Source organism: Tupaia chinensis, unplaced genomic scaffold (assembly GCF_000334495.1).
Source record: "Tupaia chinensis unplaced genomic scaffold, TupChi_1.0 Scaffold144899_1, whole genome shotgun sequence".
Taxonomy (NCBI): Eukaryota; Metazoa; Chordata; class Mammalia; order Scandentia; family Tupaiidae; genus Tupaia; species Tupaia belangeri.
This window is the reverse complement of record NW_006204759.1, coordinates 738,189-756,787: the sequence shown is the minus strand read 5'-3', so window position 1 is coordinate 756,787 and position 18,599 is coordinate 738,189. Positions and strand designations below refer to the sequence as shown.

The following is an 18,599-nucleotide window of genomic DNA, read 5'->3' as shown; positions in this document are numbered from 1 at the left end:
AAAAAAAAAAAAAAAAAAGACAGTATTTGGCAAACACTATAATAATAATTGCTTCAGGCAGAAATCATCAAAGATGCTAAAGTGAGTAGGCAAAAGTAAGATGGGACACAGGACACTGATATAGTCTCAAAGTATCTCCCTACAAGATAATTTATTATTAGAAAGGAAAACAATGATAGCAAGAATTTCTCCCGGTACAGCCAAGTGGCAAGCACTACCTTAAGCAAGTGATCACAATTAATGTCAGCAGTAATGGGATGAAGCAACATGATGCGCCTCTTGATACCATACCCTGAGGGCACAGTACCCTTCCATAGTATCTTTGCAAAAATGGCACCATCAAGAAAAAACATCAAGTGAACCAAAATCGAGGGCACTGTATAAAATAACTGGTAAATATTTTTTTCTTTCTCTTTTTTAATTGTTTTAAGAGAGATTTTTGCTGTAAGACATGTGTAGTCACTGAAGAGATAGAGACAGAAAGTGGGAAATTACCCCCTGGGGGTGATGGCCATGGCCATGCCCCAATCCCTTCTTCTCCTGGGATTTTGGGCATGCACGTACACGCGCCCAGCATGAGTTTTAGCTGTTGGGTCCAGGACTCGAACTGTAGTTAACTATATGGGAGTCCAGCAAAGTAGCCATTATGCTATCTGCTGGTCCCTTTTTTTCTTTTCTTTTCTTTTTTTTTTTTTTTTTTATAACAGATATATATTCTTTAAAAATCTCAAGGTTTATGTAAGACAAAGAAAACATAAAGAACTATTCAAGATTAAGGAGACTAAAGAGACCTGACAACTAAATACACGATTATTGGATCCTGGATAAGAAAGAGGACATTTAATTGAGACATTATTTTCTCGATTTTGATCATTGTTAACATTACCTGAGAAATGCAGGCCATGGGCCAGCAGGTGGCATGGAGATTTAAGGCAGCTGGATCCCACATGGCTGACTGAGCGGTTGAGCCCAGACTGGCGGTCTGAAAAATCACACTAGGTGCATTGCATATTGTGCCCAAGATCCCAAGAGGAGAATGGAGAAAAAGGTACTGCAGCATGGTCATCCTCCCTACTGGGTAATTTCTCTCTTTCCTTTTCCCTCTCTCTGTCTCTATCTGGTGAGCACATATACCCCACAGCAAAAGAAAGAAATGAAAGTGAATAAGAGTAAAATGTCCATCACTCACTTGTCCTGGGACTCGATATATACGTAGAGATGAGGCTCAAAACACTTGGAAACAATGCCATGGAATGGATTGTCTGGGGCTTTCGGCTTCTTTGGCTGGAAAGAGAAAGAAAAAAGAGAAAAGAGAAAGAAAAATAAAGGAAACAGGAAATACTGGACTTGAGCAAAACTTTCAAATTTTCAAGCAGGTTCAAAGAAAATACCACTTCGCAGTTCCCTCCGAACAGAGATAAGACGGCACTCGCTGTAACTACAATGGGACTATGCTTGCTTTATGATTCATGCCAGTTTGTGAACAAGAAGCCAGCTTTGTTCAAAGCATCGTTTACTTGCTTTGTGTGGTGAAAGATTTACTTCTACTTTGATAACTCATGTGGTTTCAATTTGGAAGCTATTCATCATCTAACTGATGCTTTAAAATGTTAAACCCTGGCTAATAACAGTCCCTTTTATTTGTTTAGTGCTTTAGAATTTATCAAGTGCTTTCATGTGACCTAATTTTGACAGCTTCCAATTATTGATTATTACTATGGGCCAAGCACTTTGATACTAAATACTGTCGTCTATTCCTCACAATAAACCTTCATGTTTATTGAAGGTATTCATGGGTCGTAGGAAAAGTCATGACACATTTTTATATGGGAAAACATAGAAAAATATGTCATGGCTTTTCCAATGACCCAATACATATTATTACTACTATGTTATACCTCAAGAAATGGAGGCTGAGAGGGCTTTAACAGCCTAGCCAAAGGCATGCAGTGAAGCTTTCTGTTTCCTGAGCTAGAATGTTTTCTATTAAATCACTGTTTTCCTGCAGCCATTCTTAAACTTTTAGATTTCACTGACAAGAAATGTAAGGAAAAGAGGCTAGGGGGCCAACACGGGGTTGCTAATTTTTATTTTGTACTTTCCATCCTCACCACAAGTTCCCGAAGAGCATTTTATCTCTCAAAATTATGTAAGGATAAAATAGCAGCATAAAAGCAGTGCTTCCTAAGAAAGGACTGTTGGTAACCTTATACCAGATGGACAGACAAACAGACAGATACAGATAGGCAGACTATACTGTCTTTATTTTTTTTTTTTTTGCCTTAGTATCAATAAAAAGTAGACCAACACTGGTTCCCAGACTGATATTTCAAAACCACTGATACATAGGTCATTTGGCAGGCAAGTTTTTTTTTTTCCTTTTTTTCCCCCAAAGAATTATTTTAATCTTATCCATTTATTTACCTATTTATTCATCCATTTATCTATCTATTTATTTACTTGACCAGAGAGGGACAGAGAGAGAGAGAGAAAGTGAGAAAGCAAGCCACCAGTTCTGGGACTTGAACCATGGTCGGCCATGTGGGAGTCCAGCATCCTTAACCACCATGTCACCTCCCGGCCCCTGCGGGCAAGTATTTTAAAACTGTTTGTGGGGCCAAAATGCAGTGTGGTGGTTAACATGCTGGACTCCCACATGGCCAACTGTGGTTTGAGTCTTAGATTTGGTGGCTTGCTTTCTCACTTTCCCTCTCTCTCTTTGGTCAAATTGAGCAATATTAATAATAATAATAATAAAGACGATAGAATAAAATAATTTTAAAAATTATATTTGCTATTTAATTTCTTTCCAAACACCTAAAAAATAAGTAAGGATATTTCTACATATGTTTTTTTTTTTTTTGGTAGAGGGTTTTGCCTTAGGCACATGTGCTCACCAGAGAGAAAAACAGTGAGAATAAAGTGAGAAATCACCCCCCAGTTGGGATGGCCATGCCACAATTCTTTCTTCATTCTCCTCCCAGAATTTTGGGCATGCATGCACACAATCCTGGCTTGAATTTCAAACCACTGGGTTTTAGACTTGAACTGCAGTTGGCCATGTGGGAGTCCAGCGATGTAACTACTACACCATCTGCTGGTGCTTACACATCTTTTTTTTACTTTTAAAAAATGTCATTTCTGTCTACTGTCAAATGTCAACAAATGATACAAAATGATAATTTGGTGGGGATGATAACAGAGTATGATGTGGGCATAAAATGGCACCAACAAAAAACTTGCATTGAACTGCTATCCTAAAAATCACTTCTGGAGAACAGCAGATGGCATAATGGCTACGTCACTGGACTCCCATGCCATCGACCACGGTTCAAGTCCTGGACCCGGTGGCTTAAACTCACGCTGGGCACATGTGCGTGCGTGTTTAAGATCCTGAGAGGAGAATGGAGAAGAAGGAACTGAGGCATGGCCACCTTCCCCCCTACCTCCCCCCGGGGGGTGATTTCTTCCTTTCTGTCAATCTTTCTGGTAAGCACGCTCGCCCTACAGCAACAACCTCTCAAAAAAATAAAAATTAAAAAAATCACCTCTGGGTCAGCAGATGGCATAATGGTTACATCGCTGGACTCTCACATGGGTGACTGGGGTTCGAGTTCCAGACCTGGTGGCTTGAAAATCATGCTGGGCACATATGCATGCAAGCCTGAGATCCTCAGAGGAGAATGGAGAAGAGACTGCAGCAAGGTCATACTCCCTGGCAGGGTAATTTCTCAACTGTCTGTCTCTCTCTCTCTTGCACGCATGTGTGAACACATGTGTCCTAAGGCAAAAACTTTTTAAAAAATCACTTTTATTATGGTATGATTACTATACAAAAGACTTTACGTATTTATCTATACACTTCAATGATGCATGTCATCAAGTCCATAAGTATATCTATCATCTCTCCAAGTTTCCTCTCATTGGCGGTGGTATTACTTGTGGTAAGAATACTTAACATAAGATCTATCCTCTTGAACTGTTCAAGTCTTTTACCGGAAAAGCTAAGCCCCAATGATAGAAATAATAATTACTTTTTCCTGGTATACTTTCATTTTTTTTTTTTTTAAGTAAAACTTCTCAATAGTTAAAAACATCTATAAAACTTAGCTCTGTTTTCTTTTTCTCCTTCAAAGAGTTCTGTACCTTAATTTTTTGGTGAGGGTTCTAGAAACTCTGATATTTCCTAGGAATAACTATAATCTTGCTCTTATGAGATAAGATAAAAAGCCACTGAAAGCCTAGCCTTAGGTTGAAACTACGAGAGGTCCTCAGGGCCCACAGAAGACTGGTTCACTAAGTCGAATGTGCTGGATCTGAAGTTCCATTTCAGCACAGATGCCCTGGGATTCTTCCTGCACCATCATTAATTTAAAATGCAAGATCCATGACGAGCTACCAAACTTGCGAGGGGTGATTCTCACCCATTTGTTCTATATTTCCCGAGTCATTATTCATTATTTTATTCTTTGCAGTAAGGTGATACATTAAGTAAATCGATATATGTGATTTAATTTGCCTAACTCTGTAAGATCAGATATCCTGATTTTAGATTTGTAAAATATGCCACTATACCCAGATATCTTTTTATTAATTAAAATCATCATCATAAACATTATGATTATTCCCTCTATTTAACAGGTTTTCTTCCTTTGAAAAAAACATTCACACTTCTGCAAGATAAATTCTGGTCCTTATAAATAGGATTTTACACAATACAGACTGTTGTCATTTTTAAAAATTAATGTATACGGGGGCCGGCAGGTGGTGTGGTGGTTGAGGGTGCTAGACTCCCACATGGCCAATCACGGTTTGAGTCCCGAACCTGCTGGCTTGCTTTCTCACTTTCCCTCTCTCTTATACTGTCCCTCTCTGGTCATATTTAAATAAATAAATAGAGTTAGATAATTCTTTTTAAAAATTAATGTATATGCTTTACATTCAGCTTTATTGACTATCTTACGTATACTTTCTCAATTACTGACAATGTTTTGTTGCTTTAGAATTGTTGCACTGTAAAGTTTAAATAAAGTCTATAGATTAGATAACAGTATTATAGTAATGCTAAATTTCCTGATTTTAATATGAGTAATATAAGTTAATGTCTTTCTTCTTAGGAAATACTGAAATATCACGTGCCCATTGGATTTGGTGCTGGCTGAAACTGGGAGTGGATCACAGAGTGATGACCCTGTTGTAGGTGTCTGTCTTTCTCACTCATGGTAAAAAGAAACTTAATTAAAAAAAGAAAATCAGGGAACCAGCAGTTAGCGTAATGGCTATGTCGCTGGACTCCCACGTAGTCAACCGCGGTTTGTGTCCCGGACCCGGTGGCTTAAAACTCACGCCGGGCGTGTGTGCGCGCGTGCCCAAGATCCCGAGAGGAGAATGGAGGAAAAGGGATTGTGGCGTGACCATCCCCCCTGGGGGGTGATTTCTCACTTTCTGTCTCTATGTCTCTCTCTGTCTGGCGAGCGCACGCGCCCTACAGTGAAAATCTCTCCAAAGAAAAAAAAAAAAGAAAGAAAATCACCCACACTTTGCATAGCCAAGAGGACAACAATGGGTGGGAAAACCCAGGCATCCATGGCTGACTGAAAGAGAGGTTTGGAGGGACCAGCAGATGGTTACATCACTGGACTCCCACATAGTCAACTACAGTTAGAGTCCTGGACCTGGCAGCTTAAAAATCATGGCGGGTGCATGTGAGTGCATGCCCAAAATCCTGAGAGGAGAATGGAGAAGGGACTGCAGCGTGGCCATCCCCCTGGGGGGGTGATTTCTCGCTGTCTCTCTGTCTCTCTAGCAAGCACACGTGCCCTATAACAAAAATCTCTCTCTAAAAAAAGAAAAAGGAATTTGGATAAAGGGCTGTAGTATGTCAGCTGTCTCAGTGAGGGGAAGTGGGGACTTAGTCTGCAACTTCTCATGAGTCCATTAATTACTTCAGAATAGAAAAGCCTTTTTTTTTTTTAATGATAGAGAGCACATGCACACGAGAGAGACACAGAGAGAAAGAGACAGGAAGATGGAGAGAGAGACACAGAAGCACCTTTGACAAGGTCTCGTGATACTACAAACTGTTTTCCCCAGTCCTACAGCTCCTCAGAATGCTGGGTGCCCGTGTGCCAGTGATCTGCACTCCCTGTGGCCACGTGGCTTCCAGTTTTGCAGGGCGCTGCGTTACTGTTATACCACAAGAGATGGGCCCAGGACACGGTTTTTTTAAAAGTGGTTCAGAAGAGCTAGACTCTACATGTGAAGAAGTTTTAGAAATACCTTAACTGACTTATTTTGTTTACAGTTTCCTGTTATGTATTCACATAAGTGATAGATAATGCAAAAAAAAAAATCTATGTATGAATAAGCCTAAAAAGCTTATTTGGTAAGCTTCAAATACAGATTCTAAGAGATGAAAGAAAAAGCTACATGATATTCCAGCAAACTCATCCCCTAAGTCTCCCACAGACCCGTGTTTGACGAGGCCTCACAGAACACCCAGAAGGCTGCGTCACCAGGTGGTGCACACGTGCCACTCTTGCAGGGACTGGGCTCTACCCTGTCCCTACCCAGTAATGGTGCCCTTCTGCAGTGAGGAGAGACCCTTTGGTCCCAGGTCCTCCCGTAGCGTTTTTAGTGTGAGCCGATGCAAGAGGGGAAAGTTTCCCTTTTCTTAATTTATTTCCACAAGACCATCTCCAGCCTATAGCTGGCTAATGAATGTGCTCATGTTTAGATAGTATTAATAGCTGCTGGAATTTCAGCTAAACTGAGGTCTCCCTTTGCACTATCTAGCTCCCCATAGGATTGGTTCTCAGCTTTAAGACTGTACTAAGTCATTTAGCAGTAGCATTCAGGCTGGAATTCTGAGTGTGTGAATTCTGTCCAAAAGCTGCAGATGTTTAAGCTATTTCCTCCTGGAGTTTGATGGAATAATAAAAGGTTACTGTTGTCACAGTAAGGAGGTCTGCAGCTGGTCCCATTTCCTTTTATTACTATCCAATGTAAACAGATTAAATCTAACTGCTCAGATCACCAGAAGGGTACATTTTTAAACCAGAAATTCCTTATTTCTTCTCATCTTTCTTTTATATTTTGAGCACCCTCAGGCTCCTGTCATTTTTTATCACTGGGAATATCTTGGTGACTGACTGTTCAAGCCCTCTGGTAAACTAAATTCCTTTTTTCAAGTTTACTCTGCCTTCTCAGCATCCAGCCTAAGCTGCAGTAGTGAGCAGGGAGTGACCCTCGCACTGAGGGCCAACTGCCTATTGATGGCAGCAATGCCCTGGGTTGGGTAACCCCACTCCTAAATGAGCTCAGGGCCAGCATTCAGTGAAGTCCTTTTCCAACACCCTGCGGGTTTCTGCTCTTCCTGTGTGCCCAACTCCAGAAGCCCACAGGCTGCTGGGAAGAGGAAGATCCTGAAGCTGCCACCTGATCAACTAAAGGCAAGACAAGTGCTGGTGAGGCAGTGGGGCATCAGGATGGCCTGCGAGGAGGTGTCAAGCAGTGGTGTCTAACTTTTATTAGTGTAATCAGTCCAGGAAATTCTGGGTGGATTATCCAGTCCAGGGGTTTTTAGTTGAGGTTTTGTTTTGTTTTAACAAATGCTTTAACGTGTGTTCATATGAGATTTTGCCTGGGAAGTCCAAAATCAAAGTGACTTAAAACAGAACCCCTCTGACTGCAGGGACTCAGTGCCTAGTCTCCTCCCGTTCCTCAGAATGGCAAGAAGGAACACAGTTTGAAAACCATTAGACCTCTCTAAAGATGAGGAAACAAGGGACCAGCAGTTGGCGAAATTGCTATATTGCTGGACTCCCATGAAGTCGACCGCAGTTCAAGTCCCAGACCTGGTGGCTTACACTCATGCTGGGCAGGTGTGCGTGTGTGCCCAAGATCCCGAGAGAAGAATGGAGAAGAGACTGTGGTGTGGCCATCCCACCTGGGGGGTGACTTCTCATTTTGTCTCTCTGTCTTTGTCTTTCTGGCAAGCACACATGCCCTATATAAAAACCTCTTCAAAAAAGAAAAAAGAAAAAAGAAAAAGAAAAGAAAAAAGATGAGGAAACTAGGGAAACCTAGGGATGGTTAATAAGCTAACAAAGTTATGAAATTTTAAAAAAGGCATATTTGAGGACTGCAGTAAGCTATATAGTCCCAGCTGGGTGCCATTTTGTTGTATATTCATTTTATTCACTGAGGTTTATGCCTACGGTCAGACTTGTGTTCATGGATATGTATATATCAGCTGTGCTTGCTATTGGAAATCTGTAGATTAACTAAGTTCCTTAGCGAATAAATAAAATGGGGGGAAAGGCATAGAAAGCAACCATGGATACCAGAGACAGTGTGGGAGGAGGGTGGGACAGGGCAGATGCTGAGAGACAGGGAATCAAGAATGGCAAAAATAACAAAATATACAGGAAATAGGAAATGGAAAATTGTTTGTTGAAGATAACACGTATGTTGATGCCCTTGATTGAGCCAATATACAGTGTCTTCTGGATGGGAAATCTCATTTTGTTTGCTGTGATGATGTATAGTGAATGAATGTAAATAAATAAATTTAAAGGAAAAAAAATAACCTAACTAATGTCTCACGGTCAGTTAATGGCAGTCTCCCTACCACATGGCTCCGCTTTATCCCCAGGCATTCGTCAGATGTCAATGTTCTGTTTTTAGAATAAGCAGGTCCTGGTCGTTAGAGTAACCTCCAGCTTCCAAGATGAGTAAGGAATTCCCAGAGAAAGAGAAATGATATTTTACTTGGCAAAAGTGATTTCCTAGGTGATGGAAGACTCTCTATCACAATGTAGTTGAGCTAAAGGGGTAACTCTGTGGCATAGGAGTGTTCTACTGCACAATTCTGAGTGTGACAATGACAGCCACTGCCCCTGGGGAGACATGAGCGCCCTGCAATGGCACTACTGCACAAAGTATACCCCCGTGGACGGGCAGCCCTGTGTGGGTTGAGGACACACCTGAATCGCGAGCTCTCCTTCCAGACTTTCCTCCTACCTGAGTCTTACTCCGACAGGAGAGCTGCATTTCGTTAACTAGAAGAAATATTATTTCTCCCAAGCTAGCCAATAACATGGTGGCTTTAAATCAATTCCATGTAATCCTGTATCCTGGGAGATAGCCTCAAGACATCCCTACGGTTTTGTCCATTCACTTTTATTCATGAGATTCATTTCTATGTCCTTCACTCTTTATTGAGATGTGACGGTATAAAAATAAAAATTAAAAAAAAAAAGTACTGGGAAAGGAATTCTAGTTTCTGAGTTCTAGACCTGGCTAGACCTTCTGGTTTTAGCTCTTCCACTTCCAAACTATATAACCTTGGGCAAATTGCTCAACCTATCGGAGCTGCAGTTTCATCACCTATAAAATGAGAGACGGGCACTGGAAAGACAAAACAAAATAATGCACATAAAGACTTTTAAATTATAAAACATTATAAAATGGGGAATAGCCATATTATTTTAATTATTTAATCAATGGGCCAGACACATTTTATTGCATTACTTCAGAACTGCCCCTGGAAATTCTGTTCTTAGCTCCTGCCAGGATCACACACCTATCCTCACCGTGCGAGGAACACAGGGTGAGGTGCAAAGTATGAGCTGTGGTTTTTCTCAGAGCTGGTCTTCCCAGCCATCCTACCTTTTGATGGTGTCTGGAGCAAAACAATATTATAAAATGATCTTCTAGCAGCCAAGTATAGAAAATTAAAAAGAAGAATTGCTAATCCAGAAAGGAAAAGTTCTGATTTATTGCTCTAACCTCTCCTCATAAAATGGCAGTGAAACAAAAACACCATTCTGTAGGATGAAGGGAGAGGAAATTTAGAGTAGTAGAGACAAATCCGAAGGAAATTAAAGTGCTAGTGTGCTCTGAAAAGAACTCTCCAAATACGCTATTGGTACCTCAATATTTCCAGGCTTCCCCAATGGCTTCCAGGCCTAAAGTGATCAGCTTACACTGCATGGAAGCCTGTTCCAGCCAGGGTGCTGCTAACTTCCCGGGGACCTTTCAGCCTCTCACATCATCACTGTACCAGATGAGAGGATAACGGAAAGCTGAGCTGACAAGTTCAGGGGATGATGAATGAGTCAGAGCAGAATTTTACCAGCCCCACCGCATGGGCTAATTAAGCTAAATCCAGTGGTAAGGCGCGTCAGGAGTAGAGCTGGGGCAGGAAGGGCTCTCTCTCACTCAGTTTTCTCAATGCACTTTCAAATAAAGGCCTTCTAAAAGGCCGCCAAATCTCTGTAATCTCTGAATGTGGCCAATTGCCAAAGGATCTTACCTGAGTGAGCCTACCCATTTTCAGAATAGGCATTAGGTATCCATGGTAATACTAACCAGACTTACCTGATCTAAATCTCCTTTCTCCATGGTCAGCTCCTCAATCTCTGGTGCTGTATCATCCTCCAGGAAAGGATTGGTAGAGTGGGGTGGAGACTCAAGTTTTTTCTATTAAGAAAACATGACAGGGGCCAACAGGTGGCGTGGTGGTTAAAGCGCTAGACTCTCACATGGCTGACCGCGGTTTGAGTCCCAGATATAGTAGCTTGCTTCCTCATTTTCCCTTTCTCTCTCTTTCTCTCTGGTCAAATTAAAAAACAAATAAATAATAACAACAAGTAAAGTTTTTTAAAAAGACACAAGAAAGAGAGGTATTTTCTAGGCATATTCAATAGCCTTTCCCATTGATCTGCTTTTTCCAACTCTCTCCAAAAGCTAAATCATGAGCTCTAACCTAATAAACAAGAACTGAGGCAACATAGACCACACTTTCACCTCTAGGCTTTCACATTGCTTCCATCTTCCTGAAACCTTATTGCCCACCTCATCCCAATTCTACTGCCTAACATTCTAACTCATCATTCAGTCCTCAAATCAGAAATCCTGGGACCAGCAGTTAGAGTAATGGCTATGTCGCTGGACTCCCATGTAGTCGACCGCGGTTTGCATCCTGGACCTGGTGACTTAGAACTCATGCCGGTCACGTGTGCGTGCGTGCCCAGGATCCTGAGAGGAGAATGGGGGAGAAGGGATTGTGGCGTGGCCATCCCCTGGGCAGTGATTTCTCTTTCTGTCTCTCTATCTATCTCTGTCTGTCTGGTGAGTGCACGTGCCCTATAGCAAAAACCTCGCAAAAAAAAAAAATAAAATAAAAAAATATATCAGAAGTCCAGAAGTCCCTCTGGGAAGCCTTTGCTACCTGTCCACTTCAGGTTAGGTGTCTCTGCAGTGCACTCCTGTCCTTCTGTACGGCCCCCATTCAGCCACATATTAAAATATTGCACACGCCCATTTATTTGTCTTCTCCCCATGACTCCATGATGGCAGGGACCATGTCAGTCTTGCTCCCCATCCTATCTCTAATGCCTGGCATGTAAAAGGTGCTCAATAAATATGAATTAATCAAAATGCTAGCTGGATATGAACTCAAGAACAAACTACTAAACAAATTTCATATGGTCTAGATTATAGACAGAAGGCATTAGAACAACAATAGAAATCTACTTGAGGAAAAACTCCTTCCCTGCTCCTAAATATGACCACTATTTCAAAACACAGAATTGAATGGAAACATGGGCTAGTGCGAAAGCTGGAGGCAGGAGTTGGGGGTTTTAGCTCTAACTTTGTGGCACTGGCCAAACCCTCCAGCTTCTCCGAGTTACAGTGACTTTGCTGACTGAGAATGTGCTCACAGGCCTACTTAAGGGATCAGAGGCAGGAAGTGTGTGAACCCGACAAGCACACGATACATACAAGGATCCCTGTGATGCTAACCTCAGTGTAACTACAGAACTGAGACAGCACAGCTCTTCAGAACTGCTTACAATTCTGACCTAGAGAGGTTTATGCCCAGGAGCTGGAGTTTCTAAGAGAGAGAAAGTCAAATGGACAAGCAAGATAAAAAAAGACAGGTTGGTCCTGGGGGATGAGGGGATGGAGTACGGGATGGAATAAGGATGGCTCTCTGGAGCCAAGGTGCTAAGTGGAAAGGAACTTTCTAAATGTACTGGTGACAGTTTGGCATGTACCAGTGTAGCAATCTGCACTAACCGCATGCCAAGAGGGACAGCAGGTAGAATACGGCGTGAGTGGTTATGACAAGTGCTAGGATATCATCTGAACATATTAAAACTAAAACCAGGGCTAGCAGGTGGTGTGGTGGTTAAGGTCCTGGATTCCCACATGGCTGACCACAGTTCAAGCCCTGGACCTGGTCAAATTTTACTACTACTACTACAACTAAAACCAAACGTAAACACAAAGCACAACACACCTGGGTGTGGTTTTGGCTTTAAGACAATTCTACTTGCACTCATTTAAACTTCTTAATTCTTGGCCAAAAAAGTGGTCTTGGTCTCTCCAGTGAGTGCAAGCACCCTATAGCAAAAGTCTCTCTCTCTTAAAAAAAAAAAAGACAAGCAGTATTTCTGAACTTTAGTTGTCTTTTTAAGGACTTCTGGTGTTTTACAGGGAAAGGACTAGTGAGACAGGAACTCTATTAAGTCTAAGTTTCAAAAACAACAATAAAATAATTAAGTCAGTCAATATCATCAGACGCCCGAGTCCACTGGCTCGGGTATCACGCTGCTGAGCTAAATCACTGTGACACAGTCTTTTGGTGCTGTGTAGGTCTGGAAAGCAAGTCAGCTAACTGTAGTGAAAGCTGCGTTCGGGATCATTCAGTTATGGCAACAGGATTTGAATTTTTGAGCTAAATGTTCCTCATCTATTGCTAACTCTACCGGGGTTGACAATATCATCTTATAAGTATGTACAGGTGGGCCTCATTTAAAAATATATAATGGGGACCAGCAGATGGCATAATGGTTACATCTCTGGACTCCCATGTAGTCGACTGTGGTTCGAGTCCCAGACCCAGTGGCTTAAAACTCACGCAAGGCGTGTGTATGTGTGTATGTGTGTGTGTGTGTGTGTGTGTGTGTGTGTGTGCCCAAAAATCCCGAGGAGAATGGAGGAGTAGGGATCGCAGTGTAGCCATCCTCCCTGAGGAGTGATTTCTTGCTTTCTCTCTGTCTCTCTCAGTCTCTCTGGCAAGCGAATGCACCCTATAGCAAAAATCTCTCTCTCAAAAAAAAAAAAAGGGAAACAGCAGTTAGCGTTTTAATGGCTATGTCACTGGACTCCCACGTAGTCGACCGCGGTTCACATCCTGGACCCAGTGGCTTAAAACTCACGCCAGGCACGTGTGTGTGTGTGCCCAGGATCCCGAGAGGAGAATGGAGGAGAAGGGATTGCGGCGTGACCATCTCCCCTGGGGGGTGATTTCTCGCTTTCTGTCTCTATGTCTCTCTCTGTCTGATGAGCGCACACTCCCCATAGCGAAAATCTCTCCAAAAAAAACCCAAAAAGCAAAAAAACCCATAAATATTATATATATATATATAATGTGTTCAGGTCAGCAGGTGACATAATGGTAAAGGTGCTGGACTACCATGTGATCAACTACAGTTGGAGTTTCTTGACTTGGCGGCTTGAAACTCACACTGGGCATGTTTGCATGCGTCCCCAAGGTCCCAAGAGAAGAATGGAGAGGGTAGAATTGCGGTGTGGTCGTCCTCCCCCTGGGGGGTGATTTCTCACTTTTCTGTCTCTCTGGCGAGTGCATATACCCTATAACAAACATTTCTCAAAAAAAAAAAAAAAAAAAGTGTTCTTGGAAATCACGACAAAAAGTGGACGTTGTTGAAATGGACTGAGGGTGTTCCTGTACACTCCTACTGGCATGCAGTATCAAGTAAATGGACAAAAGTAGTGAGAAAGAAACAAAAAGGGCAGCACTGAACAAGCAGAGGCCTTACACTTGAGATAGTATACGCTGGGCTGCTTGTCCAATGCTACTGGCCTAGAGGATTCCCAGAGCCTCTTCCCTACATCCACGGTCTGTCTCTAATAACACATAATGAGATTACTAAAGGAGGTCTGGACACTAAGGTCCTCCTTGCTCATTCGCATGGGATACACACTTCCTTGTGGACCGAGGCAGTACAAGTTCATCCACCTGACAAACAGATGTGCTAGGCACTAGGACTAATGCAGTAAGTAAAACAGGCCACTTGCTGCTGGAGATCAGTCTGCTGGGGAAGACAGATTTTATTCAAATAGTCACAAAACATGGGATAAGGGGCATGAAGGAAAAACAGAAGTTGTTATGAAAGCATGCAGCAGAGGGTCACAAAAAACTTCCCTAAGGAAATGATGTTTAAGCTGGAACTGAAGGCTCACCATAGTTACTTATGTGGAGTTGGGGGAAGAGCAGAGCTTTCCGGGCACAGGGAATAGCATATGTTTGCCCTTCATTCAACAGTTATGTTCTGAGCATCTGCTCTGTTCCAGGCATTCTTCTGAATTCTAGTGATGCAGCCCTGAATAAGGCAGATGCAGAAGAGAGGTGGTGTGATCAGAATAAAATTTAAGAACTGGGACGGGCTGGGAGTGAGGGTGGGTGGGACATTCTTCTTTATATAGGGTGATCAGAGAAGACCTCTCTGAGGAGGGATAATTGAGCAGAGATCTGAATGGGGAGAAGAAGTTGGTCAGGCAAAATGTGAGGGTGAGTGTTGTCAGCAGGGCAAAGACTGGAAAGAGCTGGGTGTATTTGGGAAAGGGCTGGACGTTGGGGATGAGCGCAGTGGCACAGTGGAAACATAATTCTCCATGAAGCTGACCCGCACGGGAGGGTTCTCAGTTCACAGCCGAAGACCTCCTCGAACACGGTACACACGCACATGCCCACAATCCAGGGGTGGACTGTGGCAATGGAGACCCTGTTGGGTGTGCCTCTCACTCTCTCATGGAAGAAACAAAAAAAGCAAGCAAGCAAGCAAAGAAAGAACAGTAGGCATCAGATAGGAGAAGTAGCCCAATCGCGCAGTCTTCTATGGGTGAGATTTTCTGCTCACTTCAACTGGGCAGTCACTGCGGGCTTCAAAAAGGGAAGTGATATGATCTCATTTGGATTTTTAAAATACCACTCTATGGGCCAGGTGAGTCCAATGGGGGACCAGACTAAGCTGGTGATGTGGAAATAGAGAAAAGTGGCCAGACTTGGACATACATTTAGGACAAAGGCAAGAGAACTTGCTAAGAGCCTGGAAGTGAGAGTGAAGGAAGGAAAGGAGTCAAGAATTGCTCTTGGCCTGGGAAGCAGCAGTTAGCGTAATGGCTATGTCGCTGGACTCCCACGTAGTCGACCATGGTTCGCGTCCCGGACCCGGTGGCTTAAAACTCACGCCGGGCGCATGTGCATGCAGGCCCAAGATCCCAAGAGGAGAATGGAGGAGAAGGGATCGCGGCGTGACCATCCCCCCTGGGGGGTGATTTCTCGCTTTCTGTCTCTATGTCTCTCTCTGTCTGGCGAGCGCACGTGCCCTATAGCAAAAATCTCTCCAAAAAAAAAAAATTTTAAGAATTGCTCTTGGCCTGAGCAACTGCGTGGGACTCCCACGTAGTCGACCATGGTTCGCGTCCCGGACCCGGTGGCTTAAAACTCACGCCGGGCGCATGTGCATGCAGGCCCAAGATCCCAAGAGGAGAATGGAGGAGAAGGGATCGCGGCGTGACCATCCCCCCTGGGGGGTGATTTCTCGCTTTCTGTCTCTATGTCTCTCTCTGTCTGGCGAGCGCACGTGCCCTATAGCAAAAATCTCTCCAAAAAAAAAAAAATTTTAAGAATTGCTCTTGGCCTGAGCAACTGCGTGGCTGGGGCTGCCATTAACTGAGATGAAGATCCCACGTGTAGTGGAGAGGGCACAGGCTCTGGCTCTGATAAACCTGGGGTCGGTGCAGGCGCTACTACTTGGGTATGTTCCTTAACTTCCCCAAGACTTAGTTATTTTATCTTCAACGTGAAAGGATGGATATACCCACCTTCCAAAGCTTTCATGAGGATTAAACGAGATCATGGGTCTCAAGCATGCCACAGATACATGAAGCATCCTAACACAGTGTCTCGTACTTAGGGAAGAGCTCAAGAACTAGAAGCTTTCTCTAGTACTGAACAGAGTAAGCAGTGAAATAAGGCAGAACTATGGTTGTGCCTCTCTTAATGGAGCAACTCTCAGAAGGGAAAGTGAGGGCACAGGGCTGAAAGTCTTACAACAGGAATTTCTTTTAGCCACCCAAGTGAGATCCTGTCCCCAGGAAATGAAATCAATAGGCCCATCAGCCTCCAAGTACACAAGCACACTGAGCTGCTCCCTTCTTCCCGGAGTCCTGCGAGTACTGCCCGCTCCACCACCCTATCAGCAAAGCCCCGCAGTGCCGGTACAGACTCCTGCTATTTAGAGGGCTACATCTCTGCTCAGGGTAACGTGCTGTGATGAAAGAACAAGTCTTTGCAAAGGAGCAATCACTGGCACAGCACGGCCTTCTGTGCACGAGCCCTGGTGCTAGAGCCAACCAGATCACACTTCTCATTCCTGTTTTGCAGCTGTCATAGACCGTGGAGAATTATGAGTTTCAGTTTAGATTTTAAGTAACTCAAATGATATATTCCATAAACTCTGTGGCTGCTAAATGAAACCAAGTATTTGCCAAGAAGTGAACGACTTTCCACTTTTAAAAGAATTTATTCTTTTTTTTTGCTATGATGACAGCTGATTTCAAGTCTGTACAGGAAGGTAAAATTCTTCATAGAGCAAGTTAATTCCACTGATTAAATCACATGGGATCCCCAGCACCTCCAAAACAATGAGGGCCACAAGACAGCAAAGCTGTCTAATTTATTGTCAGGAAGAGAGAGCCTGGCTTTAGTCAGCAGCATATCCATATGTGGGTCTGCCTGCACAAATCCTTTCCTGAGGCCCTTGCTGGACATGTCAAATTATCAAAGAAGAAACTGAAATTTAAGACGGATTTTTTTCCTTTCTCTGGAGGAAAAGCTTTCAGCTATGAGATGAAAGTTCCACAATTTCTGCATTTCTCATTCCATAAATGCCTTCCTCCAGCCAATTCCTAATTTGTCCTTCAAGAGAGGGCCTGGGGGCTTTAGGTAATAGAACTGTAGGCACAAGGCTGTGCACACCTGGTGTTTACTCTTCCTGGGACCACTCCTTGCCACCGCCACGTGCATGACTCACAGTGTGACAGTACGCATGTTAGTTCCTTTCTCCTGTCAGAACATAAGCACCTGATTCCATGGCTCAGCTTTTCCTGAGGCCCTGCACAAAGAAAGACCTTGAACAACATTTATGAATAAATGCTAGTCAGATGGGATGCTCTCCCTAAAATCCTCTTTGGAAACATGGACAACATTTTCTACTTCCTGTAAACAAAACAAAAAGCCTGTGTGGAACCACCATTTAGCATAATGGCTATGTCGCTGGACTCCCATGTAGTCGACCACGGTTCGAGTCCCAGACCCGGTGGCTTGAACTCACGCTGGGCGCGTGTGCGTGCGTGCCCAAGATCCCGAGAGGAGAATGGAAGAGAAGGGATTGCGGCGTGGCCATCCCCTCTGGGGGGTGATTTCTTGCTTTCTATCTCTCTGTCTCTCTCTGTCTGTCTGGCAAGTGCATGCACCCTATAGCAAAAACCTCTCAAAAAAAAAAAAAAAACCTGTGTATGTGTGTGCATGTGTGCTTGTAAGACAGTCTCAAAAATATATCCCAAACTATTAAACAGTGGATGCCACTGGGAAGATGGATATAGACTAATTGAGAAAGAAGAGACCTTTCTTTTAAGTTTTAATAGAAAAAAAAAAAAAACATTAGAGAAAGAGAGAGCAAGGGAAAGGGCAAAAGTACTTCCCAATGGGTTGCTGTCACTCTGAAATCCCTTCTCCATTTTTGTATCCTGTTGGGATTCTGGCCATGTTTGCACATACACCTGGAATGTTTTTTGGTTTTTCTTTTAGGTTCTTGCCATAGGCACATGTACTTGCTGGAGAGACAGAGATAGAGAGAGAAAGGAAGTGAGAAATTCCCCCTTCCCTGGAGGAAAGCCAGGCTGCAATCCCTTCTCCATTCTCCTCTTGGGACTGTGGGCACACATGCACATGTGCCCAGCATGATTTTGAAGCCACCACGTCCAGGACTTGAACTGGGAATCCAACACTGTAACTACCATGCCACCTACTGACCCTCTGTGCATGGTGTTAAGCTGGTAGGGCCGGGGTCTGAATCATAGAGACTGACCATGTGTGATACAGCTGCCCCAACTACCAGACCATGGGGCTGGCCTTAAAATATTTTTTTTCCTTAAAATAATTTTTAACAAGCATGTATTACTCTCTCCCTCTCTCTCTTTTTTTGATAGACAGGATATTTAGCTGAAGAATGAAGATAATTTATAATGAATTCATATAGTACTTTCTAAAACAATTAATACTTTAAAATTGTGATTCAAGATTATTATTATTATTATTTGGAGAGTTTTTTTGCTACAGGGCACGTGTGCATGACAGAAAGACAGAGAAACAGAAAGTGAGAAATCACCTCCCGGGGGGATGGCCACACCACAGTCCCTTTTCCTCCACTCTCCTCTTGGGATCTTTGGTACGCATGCACATGTGCCCGGCGCGAGTTTTAGCCACTGGGTCTAGG

The 18,599-nt window shown here is 43.2% G+C and overlaps 1 protein-coding gene across 2 annotated transcripts in view; it reads right to left on the bottom strand.

Moving 5' to 3' along the window:
• The window catches only part of VPS53 (VPS53 subunit of GARP complex), a 173,833-nt gene that overhangs the window by 63,042 nt on the left and 92,192 nt on the right, over positions 1-18,599 (bottom strand). For both annotated transcript variants that reach the window (XM_014583842.2, XM_006167524.3), the window contains exons 12-13: positions 10,384-10,485; positions 1,190-1,284 (exon numbers count right to left, since the gene is read on the bottom strand). In XM_014583842.2, coding sequence (XP_014439328.1) covers positions 1,190-1,284; positions 10,384-10,485 — 197 coding nt within the window. The remainder of the gene's footprint in view (positions 1-1,189; positions 1,285-10,383; positions 10,486-18,599) is intronic.